This window comes from Mus pahari, chromosome 6, assembly GCF_900095145.1.
Source record: "Mus pahari chromosome 6, PAHARI_EIJ_v1.1, whole genome shotgun sequence".
Lineage (NCBI taxonomy): Eukaryota > Metazoa > Chordata > Mammalia > Rodentia > Muridae > Mus > Mus pahari.
Window position 1 is genome coordinate 77,936,359 of NC_034595.1, and position 10,767 is coordinate 77,947,125.

Below are 10,767 nucleotides of genomic sequence, written 5' to 3' on the forward strand. Positions count from 1 at the left end.
AAACAGGGTTTCTCTGTGTAGCCCTGGCTGTCCTGGAACTCAATATGTAAAACAGGCTAGCCTCGAACTCAGAAATCTGCTTACCGCTGCCTCTCTCTCTCTCTCTCTCTCTCTCTCTCTCTCTCTCTCTCTCTCTTTCTCTTTTGAGACAGGGTTTCTCTGGCTGTCCTGGAACTTACTTTGTAGACCAGGCTGTCCTCGAACTCAGAAATCCGCCTGCCTCTGCCTCCCAAGTACTTGGGATTAAAGGTGTGCACCACCACGCCCGGCTCCCTTTTTCTTTTTGCAGTATTAGGGATTAAACCCAGGCTGTGTGCATGCAAGATCCAAATAAGCACTGACCACTGGACTCAACCCCTAGCCTCTGTTTTTGCCCCTTTAACAAAGTCATTTTCACAAGTTTAAAAAGCAGAAGACAGACTTTAAAGCTCATTTAACAAAGCCAATTAATTACCAGTGAAACATAGAATATTTTAATCTTACCAAATACACATTTTAAAATACACTATTACATATGAAATGCATGGTTCTAAAGAGGTCTCCATCCTTGTGAGGAATGAGAGCTGAACATCAGTCCTTGCCACTCCTGTGCACCACTGTGTTGAAAGCCCTAACCACACTATGCCAGAGAAAAATATAAACCACTCACAGAGGAAACAGAGTTAAACATTACCTCTCCTTGCAGATAACAGGTTCACATACGTGCACTTATGACAAACAAGTGGTTAGAGTCAACATGTGAGCTCAGCAGGTTGTGAGATATAGACAACAAATCCTTTTACAACCCAAGTAGGAAGTTATAAAACAAACAAACAAATGTTCATTTATGAAAACATCATAAAGATTAAAATACTTGGAGTAGAGAACGGCCCAGCAGTTAGGAGCACATACTGCTCTACACGAGGACTGAACGTGGTTTTGCCCCTCTACCTGTATCTGTGTGTATGCATGCCACAAGGTAAACTCATTTTTAAAATATATTTAAACTGTACTTAATTCAACTTAAATATAGTAGTACAAAACAAATGGATATGGTCTTATATACTGCTGGCAAGGCAACAAATCACTGTAGATCTAATAAGTGATCTCAAATATCACTTTAAAGGCTGAAGAGAGGGCTCAGGCCCCACTGCTCCTACAGAGGATCCAAGTTCAATTCCCAATACTCACATGACCACTCACAACCACCTGCAACTGTTTTAGGATGCCCTGATCATCCTGAACATCCAGATCAGATGTCAATGTTGGGTGGGTTTCCTCATTCAGTGTCTTTCATTTTGTGAAAAAAAGAGCTCTTGTGGAATCTGAAACTCACTGACTATGTTAGGCAGGCTGGCAATTAGCTCTAGTGCTGCGAGGTATAGGCAGACACCTTGCCAGCTTGACATGGGTTCTGAGAATCTAAACTCAGGTTTTTATGCTCATACCACAGGCACTTTCACGACAGAGTCTTCTCTCTAGCCTACTGTTAGTATTCCAAGTTCACTCCAACATTACCCACAACAACTGAAATATGAAGTCAACCATTCTGTGTTACATCTGAATGTGAAATGTTCCCATACGCTTGTGTTTGGAAACATGCCTACCAAGCAGACCTTTTGATGTTAACAGCGTAGCTCAGCTTCTGGCCAGAGCTGTATAGGTGGTCATGGTGAAAAGAAGCCATTAGCTCCCACTACCACATTTTATCTATTACAGTGACTGCAGACTCTGAATGACAACATAAACCTTCCTGCAAAGTTACTGCTGTCAGCGATGTTGTCATGGTGATAAGAAAAGTTAATTAATATAACGTGCATAAACAGATGAAAGAAGCTGGGTGTGGTGGTGCACGCCTTTAATCCCATTACTCGGGAGGCAGAGGCAGGTGGATTTCTGAGTTGCTGCTTGTGGACGTTGTACATCGTGGTGCGGAGCCTAGTGCGCACCACGATGTACAACGTCCACAAGCAGGGGAATAGAGGCTCCTTGGTCTTCCAAACTCCATATGACCTAGCACAAGGCAAGGCCTGGGCCAAGTAGTGGGAGTGGGTGGGTAGGAGAACAGAGGTGGGGGGAGGGGTATGGGAATCTTTCGGGATAGCATTTGAAATGTAAATAAAGAAAATAATAATAAAAAAAAAAATTATAAAGGCTCAAAGAGATAGCTAAACTTGATCTGCAATGTGAATTTGTAGATTTAGGTGCTGGGAACTGAATCCAGGTCTATTGCAAGAACATCAATTGCTCTTAACTGCTGAACCACCTCTCCAGCTCCTTGTTAAGCACTTCGGTTTGCCGTGTGTGTCTATGCCTCTGTCTGTCTATCCAAGAGAGAATGGAAATAGACTGATACTGCATTAATATATAATTTTTATGTTTCCCTGTTTTAAAAATAAATTTAGAGGACTGAGATGCTTTATAAAGCAATTCCTGAGGTTTGGTCCCTAGGAGTCCAGCAGGCTTGAAGCTAAATTACGTATACCAGGCTGGCCTCAAACATCCCAAGATCCTTTCTGCTTTCTTGAAAAGAAAAGAAAAGAAAAGAAAAGAAAAGAAAAGAAAAGAAAAGAAAAGAAAAGAAAAAAGAAAGGAAAAAAGAAAGAGATGGGAAAGAGAGGAGGAGAGGGGAGAGAAGGAGAAAGAGAGAGATAATATTCTTCACTGAAAGAAACAAGTTGTATAGACCCTATTATGCTAAATAAGAACTAAGTGAAGCATGGTGGGTGGGGGTAGGGGGTATAAACAGGGTGGAAATAGTTTGGTGGATAAAAAACACTGCTGAACAAGCATAAGGACAAGAGTTTGAATTCCCAGCACATAAATCCAAGACAGGCATGGCCAGATAGGCCTGAAACCCTAGTACCGGAGTGTGGAGACCTGCAGACCCCTGGAAATTGATAAGTCACGTTTCAGATTCCGTGAGATCCCCTGTCTCGAGGGAATAAAACAGAGTAATATAGGGAGATACCTGACATCCAGGGCATGTATGTGCACCCTCACTGATATACACACATGTACACATATATCCCTCCCATTCTCTTTCAGATAGAATGACAGAGGCATAGGCACACATATAGCAAAGCAAAAATGATTAACGAGGAGCTGAAGAGATGGTTCAGCAGTTAAGTGCAATTGATATTCTTGCAATAGACCTGGATTCAGTTCCCAGCACCTAATGACAGCTCACGACTGTCTATATCTCCAGTTCCAGGGGATTTATCAGACCCATTCTTCTGATCCCTGTGGGAAAAAGACAAGCAACATGTGCCTACGAAGAAACTGAGGACCTATGGAAGAGCAATTAGTACTCTTAACTGCTAAGCCATCTCTCCAGTCTGCTAGCTACTTATTTTTGTCTGAGACAGGTCTGTGTAGAACTGACTGTCCTACATAGACATGGTTGGTCTTGAACTCTTCTGCCTCCTGAGTGCTGGGATAATAGCTGTGTGCTACCTAACTTGACACTTACTTTTGTAATTAAAAACAAAACAAATGAAAACACCTACCTTGTTTAAGAACAGTCAGATTAATACCACCCAGAAACAATTACCATTGCATACATTTTTATTTCATGTTATAGATTCATAGCAATGTCATTATATAGTAATACATATAATTTATACTTTTGTTTACTGAATGTGTCACTAGACATTACTTTTTTTCAAATGGAGGCCTCATCATGTAACCTAGGCTGCCCTTGAACTTGCAGTCATTCAGCTTCATCCTCTTAAGAAGGTGAGATTCCAGGCATATGCTACCATATCCACATTCTAATTTGAAATAAACTTATGGGTTAAATGATAGGCTCAATTTTATGATTGCCCTCTATTTACTTAACTCTCACTCTTGGTGAGCATTAACTATATCCAGTAACTTACAAACATGTCAGAACTTAACTGTAATGGGTGATTTTTGATTTATGACTATGTAATTGCTCCCAAACTTGTAATCCTACTGACTCAGCATCTCCAGTAACAGAATTATAGGAGCATGAACCAAACCAGTCCTAGCCATAAACAAATGTTGAAGAGATACTGAGTAAAAATTTTCTAAATAAAACTTAGGAAAAAATTAGGCAAAAAAGGAGAAAACACTCCTAAATCCTATGCTCAAATTGCTGTAGAAAGCGTGAATTGCCTCTAGCTGAAACTCTTGTAGCACTCTTATGAACAATTGATTGTTGCAAATGTTAAGTATTCACATATCTATTATTTTATTTTGTACTTCCAAAGTGCAAATAAATCATTTATACATGCAGACAGTCAGTCACATCTAGGTAGACTGTTATTTATATGATTTTTGTTTGTTTACCTGTAAAATACATGACCCCCATGTCTCTTATTCTACCAACATTCTCAGTTTAATTTAGGAAGAGCTATATGTTAAGACTTTTAAATTGAGACAGTTCACTTAAAAAAAAAAAAGTTTATAACAAAACTAAATGACAATATACATTCATTTTCAATTTAATTATCTCAGATAATGAAACCAATCAAATGTGTAAGTTATTGAAATTGGTACCTGCTGAATTCCAAGGCACAGGTATAAGATACTGTCTGGGTCATACTTTTCACCATTTGGTCTCCGAACCTCTTGGATAAACTGGCATAAGCCCAAACTCAACTCAGAAAAAGTGCAGGAGAGAATATCTTCCTTCAGTTTCACAGAACGTGCTGTGGAGAAAACACATCTGAAACATTAACTTTAAAAAACACTGTAAAATTACCATTTACTGAACCAACACAAGTACCATTGCGCCCTAAACACTGTATCAGATCACAAAGACATCGTAAACAGGAAAGCACTGTATCAGATCACAAAGACATCGTAAACAGGAAAGCACACCGGTAATCTGTGTTCTCAAGACACTGAAGCAGGAGGATTCTGAGGTCTAGGCTACCCTGGGCTACAAAGAAAAACCCTGTGCAGAATTTAAAAAAACAATCAAAGAACAGATCTTGTTTTTCCATTAAAATAAAGATGGTTTACTGCATATGGTATAACAGGTAATATGTATAGAAGGAGTCTTGTTTAACTAGGACTCTATAAAAGTAAACCAAAGAAGTTGGGCGGAATGGTGTGTGCTTTTAATCCCAGCACGAGAAGAAGAAGCAGGCAGATCTCTTTTGAGTTAGAGTCCAGCCTTGTGTACACAGCAAATTCTGAACAGCCAGGGCTGCATAGGAGGGGGGGGGGGGAGGGAGAGAGAGAGAGACAGACAGACAGACAGACAGACAGACAGACAGACAGACATAGTAGAGACAGACATAGTTAGCAAATGCTTTCCCTGCTACAGCACAGTCCTAGGCCATGAAAATTGTTATTGAATGTTCTCTGGAGATCTTTTGCATCTTCAAATCAGTATTCTTTACCTGCCTGCCTTTTAAATCTTCATTTTTGGGGGTAAAGCCCTTTGTTGCTTCCTTCAGACTCTTTTAATTCAACTCTTCCCTATTAGATCTCTCCTCTCTCCTCTCCTCTCCTCCCCTCCCCTCCCCCCTCTCTCCCCCCTCTCTCTCCTCCCCCCAACCTCCCTACCTTGAGGCCAGCTTCAGATGTAGGAAATCTGGTTCTATATGGGAATTGGAGAAAACTGGGACTGGGTTTGTAGTAAGACCAGGTCAATTTGAAAAACCCAATACTGTATTTACTTCTGAAGAATCAAAGAACTCCTGGACCTATTAGTGTATTAAAGAAGCTGGGAAGATCCACTGAGGAAATGCTGTATAACTTTCTCTTTCTCAGAACTTAGTATAAGATTATGTCAAATAACATAGAATACCATTATGCTCCTAGAAATATGAGAATGCAGTACTGCTGTTGCTAGGTCATTAAATGAAATTGTTCAGAGAAATTGGGGAAAGGGAAGAAAATATGAACGAACTCAGGCCAAGCACAAGTTTCATGTGTTACACTAAGACTGTGAAGAAATGAAAAACTCTATTTCCAGCAGGAGTTACCCCATGTGTACAGCTCCCACTGGAACACACTCATCTGTGCTGTGCAGTATGAACTCCCATCACTGCTTTCACGCATGTCAACAGGCTTACACTTCCCAAAGATACGCCTGTGATTCTTCTAGGTTGGCTCTGCACAAGGTGAGGGAGGATCCTGGGACCGTCCCTGTACTCAGCATATCTGGATATCTGGTGAATAACACATTCTACAGATTTTGTGGAAAAATGACAGGTAGAAATGACTAAACAGCTCCTGTGCCTATCAATCTGAAGACTTGGTAATCTAAAACAGTATTACCAGTCTGTGTGTCTATGTTCGTTCCCCTGCCCCTGTTTGTCTCATTTTTTTTTTTTTTTTTTTTGAGTTGCTTATCTGTGTATCCCTGGCTGCTCTACAACTTTCTGTAGATCAGTCTGCTGTCAAACTCAGAGATCCTCCTGCCTCTCTCCGCCCCCCACGTGCTGGGATTAAAGGTATGCGGCACCACTGCCCAGCCACCAGTTGTTCACTTTCATTCCTATTTTCCACCCACATTTTGTTTTTAAGTTTGAGTCTGACTAAGTTGTCAAGGCTAGTATTGAACTTATAAACTCAAATAATCTTAATTCCTTTGCCTCTAAATAGCTGAAAATACAGGAATTACAGATATATTGCACCTGGGTTTCTTTGTTCTATCAATGAAGAAAGCAATACAACAGGAAAATGGTTACAGGCACAACTTTCCAACAGGAAAGCATTTACAGACCCTTTAGAGAACAAAGGTTAACACTTGATTTATAGAGACTGTGAGTCATCACAGAACAGAGTAGCAACCACCTGCTCTGATCAGATCTGTTGAACTCCAAAGCCAGCAAACAGACTAGTAGCAATAAAAGTCAAGACCTGATAGTCACCCACTCATAAGAGAAAATGTATATTTGGAAAATCTCAAGTCCAAACCAAAAAATATAAACAAACAGCAAGAAATGCAAGCTTATGCAAATTTGACTCAAGGGGGTCAAGCTGCATCCCAAGCAAATAGCAGGACTTGGCAGTGTTGGCAATGTGGTCCTGGCTTTGGAGTCATAAAGGATACAGTAATGAAGGTTGTGACATCAATCTTCCTCTGTTGTTAAGAAGAGACACTTAGGTCAGGTGGGAGGCAGGGGGAGTCCCTTACTGGAGGACCAGAGAGACCATTTTGTAAAGCTATGAAAGGAAAGCCAGCACTGGACAGGTCCCTAGATGTTCAAGATGCCAGAGCCATTAGAGAGCTACAGAGAGGAAACGAAGTCAGCCCAGGAGAGAGAAGTGTGTTGCAGTCAACAAAGCTGGAAGGGTGGAGCCATCTAACCATCTGACATCAGACACAGGACTACAGGATTCAAAGTGTGCTGTGCTGGGTTTCGGTCTTGCTCTGGTCCTGTATTTCCTCAGTATGCCCCTACTCCTTCCTTTTGAACATTAATAAATATTCTGTGTCAATGTACATTAGAAGTACATATTTGCTTTTTGATTTTACAGGTTACAACTGATATATTGTCTTGAGTCTCAGAAGAGACTTTTAAACAATGTTGAGACTGAAAGACCATGAAGACTTTTCAAGTTGGACTGAATGCATTTTGCATTATGATATGGCTACAAGCCTATAGAAGTTAGGGAGTGGAATATGGTAGTTTGAATGAGAATGGTCCTTACAAGTTATGTATTTGGTGGTACTATTTGGGAAGCATTATAGGGTGCAGCCTTGATGGACAAGGTATGTAACTGGGAACAGGCTTTCTAAATACTCATGCCTGCCTTCTGTCATAATGTCTGCTGGGATGCTCATGGACTCTAACCCTCTAAAATGGTAAGCCCCAAGTTAAACTCTCTATTATTAAAAAACAAACCAACCAACCCCACTTCATCCATTCTGACTCTACTGGTATATAACACAAAGTAATAAAAACAAAATACAAAAACAGTCTAGATCAGTAAGTCAAATCAACAAAAAGTGGAAACTTAAGGAAGTCTAAAAAAAGTGTCATAGTACATGAGTACTGTATTTGAATTATTTGACTGTAAATGGTTAGACACTAAAATGAAACAAACATTATGGATTTTGAGGCTAGAGAGATGGTTCAGAAGATAAGAGCAATTGTTGCTTTTGCAGAAGCCTGGATTTGCTTTTCCAGCACCTACGAGGTAACTCACAGCATCTGTGACTTTAGTTCCAGGGGAATCTGACCTTCTCTCCTGACCTCTTCAGCCACCAGGCATCTGTGTTATGCATATATGTAAATGCAGGCAAAACACGAATACACAAAATATATCTTAAAATTTTTCTAAAGCCATAGGGATCTCAATGGCAGGAAATATTTATACAGAAGCAGCAAGTTTTTTCTTGTTTTTAATCCAAAATATCATAAAATCCTTACAGTTTAATTTATTATACATACACATTATTTTGAATTATTTATGTGCTTAAAAAGAAAATTAGTGGGCTGGTGAGATGGCTCAGTGGGTAAGAGCACCTGACTGCTCTTCCGAAGGTCCGGAGTTCAAATCCCAGCAACCACATGGTGGCTCATAACCATCTGTAACAAGATCTGACGCCCTCTTCTGGAGTGTCTGAAGACAGCTACAGCGTACTTACATATAATAAATAAATAAATAAATCTAAAAAAAAAAAAATATGTTTAAAAAAAAAAATTAGTTATATGTGCTGTATAAACTCAGTATCAGTTGTATACACAGTAACATCTTTACAACTGAGGATATGAAATTACTCTTAAAGACTCTAAACCTTAAATTTTAAAACTCAATTCAGCACCCTTCCTCTTTCTGAGAGCCTTGACCTCATTGTGCAGCTAAAAATTACCCTGAACTCTTAATCCTCATTTCTTTGCAGTGCCAAGACTAGCAAACCTAGCCACATCTGGTCTGTTCACAAACAAATCAACAATATTACTAGGGGCTGGAGAGATGGTTCAGTGGTTAAGAGCACTGATTGCTCTTCCAGAGGACCTAGGTTCTCGTCTCATTACCCACTCTGCCTGTAGCTCTATTTCTAGGGAATCCAATGCCCTCTTCTGGCTTCTGCATGCACCAGGCATGCTCATATTCCACAAATATACATAAAGGCAAAATACTCACACACATAAAAAGATTTTAAACTCCAATACTATAAGTAACTTACAGCAAAGAGACATTAGCAAATTTTACCTTTACAGCCTTGCTCTGAGGATTCTTGAGAGAGTGTCTGGTCTTGAGCACCTCCTAAGGAGTCAGAACACGGACTAGCAGAGGCAAGTTCACCTCCTAATGAGACAGGCAAATAACAATAATAAAGTGGGACTGTATAAAACCAAGCTCTAATGTCTCTGAATATGTCTCTGAACATATTTATGACTTTGTTTCTAATTCTTACATCCACACATCAAAATACAATGTCTACTTACCCCCGCACTTCAGATCTCCTTGTTCGTCCTTGGCATTTTTCCACTGAACCCAGTTCTTCCAGGCATTTACCCCATACATATACTTCAGTGTCATTCCAGACACTGAGCACCCTTGCAAGGCTCCTTGAATAAGACTTCTGGGTTCCACAGGTACTACAGACTTCTTCCTCCCCTGTGAGAATTCCAAAAATTCAACCTATTAAACTTACATTGAAATTTTAAGTCTAAGTTCTCATAGATGCAAAGAAAATAATCCTATTGAGTAAAAAAAAATTACTTTTATATCATAAAGATTCAGAATTCAGGGTTGAAATGGTTTTTAAAGTACTCTTGTTCATTTAAGTGCAGTGATGCACACCTGTTCCAGTACTTGGGAAGTGGAAGTAAGAGGATCAGGAAAGAACAAAGTCATTCTCAGTTCCATAGAAAGGTCAGACCAGTCTAGATGATATAGGACCCTTTCTCAAAACTCCAAGAAATTACTTAATCTAATTTATATGAAAAAGAAATTACTAGTTATTACCAACATTTAAGAAACTGAGATATAACCATTATCATGTGTTCTATTATTAGTTCACTTGAATAGGTTATATTCCAAGCTATAAAATAGGCCTCCATAAATCATTCACACAAGAAACAGACTTAAAGCCAATACTGGAAGACTGTCAAGAAAAATCTTCCCAAATCATAAATAGTACACGTATAAATATTATATAGATCAAGGAAGAAATTACAGCTATACTTAGAAGATGTTATAATTTTAAATGAAAATCATAAAACCCTGTGAGGATATAATACAGATGCAGACGTTCAAAGTACTGACAAACTTTTGAAAAAGTGAAAGAGCTCTGTCATGCAACGCAGGCAGAACATGTGCCTAGCATGAGTGAAACTCAGGGTACTAGCTCCAATAAAGCCGAAAAGGAGGGAGGGAGGGAGAGAGAAAGGGAGGATGAGAGGAAGGGAACTACAATAAAAAGCCTAAGTAAGATCCACAAATCTAACATGGGAGGCAGAGGCAGGCAGATTTTGGAGTTCGAGGCCAGCCTGGTCTACAAAGTGAGTTCCAGGACAGCCAGGGATACACAGAGAAACCCTGTCTCGAAAAAGCAAAAAAAAAAAAAAAACCAACCAACCAACCAACCAACCAAAAAAAGACTCAATACAACAGAATGGAGACTTCAAAACTGGACTTACATGATTAGCATTCTTTTAAAGAAAAGTGAAACTGGAGTTTGATGAGGTAAAACCAATATTGTCTATATGTGATGCCATAGCAACTGGATGGCCATGTGGGAAGAATTCAGCCTTTAATCCCAGCACTCGGGAGGCAGAGGCAGGCAGATTTCTGAGTTCGAGGCCAGCCTGGTCTACAAAGTGAGTTCCAGGACAGCCAGGGCTACAC

The 10,767-nt window shown here is 39.7% G+C and overlaps 1 protein-coding gene across 2 annotated transcripts in view; it reads right to left on the reverse strand.

Moving 5' to 3' along the window:
• Zmym4 (zinc finger MYM-type containing 4) overlaps window positions 1-10,767 on the reverse strand; it is a 99,579-nt gene that overhangs the window by 11,007 nt on the left and 77,805 nt on the right. For both annotated transcript variants that reach the window (XM_029539595.1, XM_029539596.1), the window contains 3 exons: window positions 9,363-9,534; window positions 9,127-9,222; window positions 4,504-4,655 (listed from right to left, as the gene is read on the reverse strand). In XM_029539595.1, the coding sequence (XP_029395455.1) occupies window positions 4,504-4,655; window positions 9,127-9,222; window positions 9,363-9,534 (420 nt within the window). The remainder of the gene's footprint in view (window positions 1-4,503; window positions 4,656-9,126; window positions 9,223-9,362; window positions 9,535-10,767) is intronic.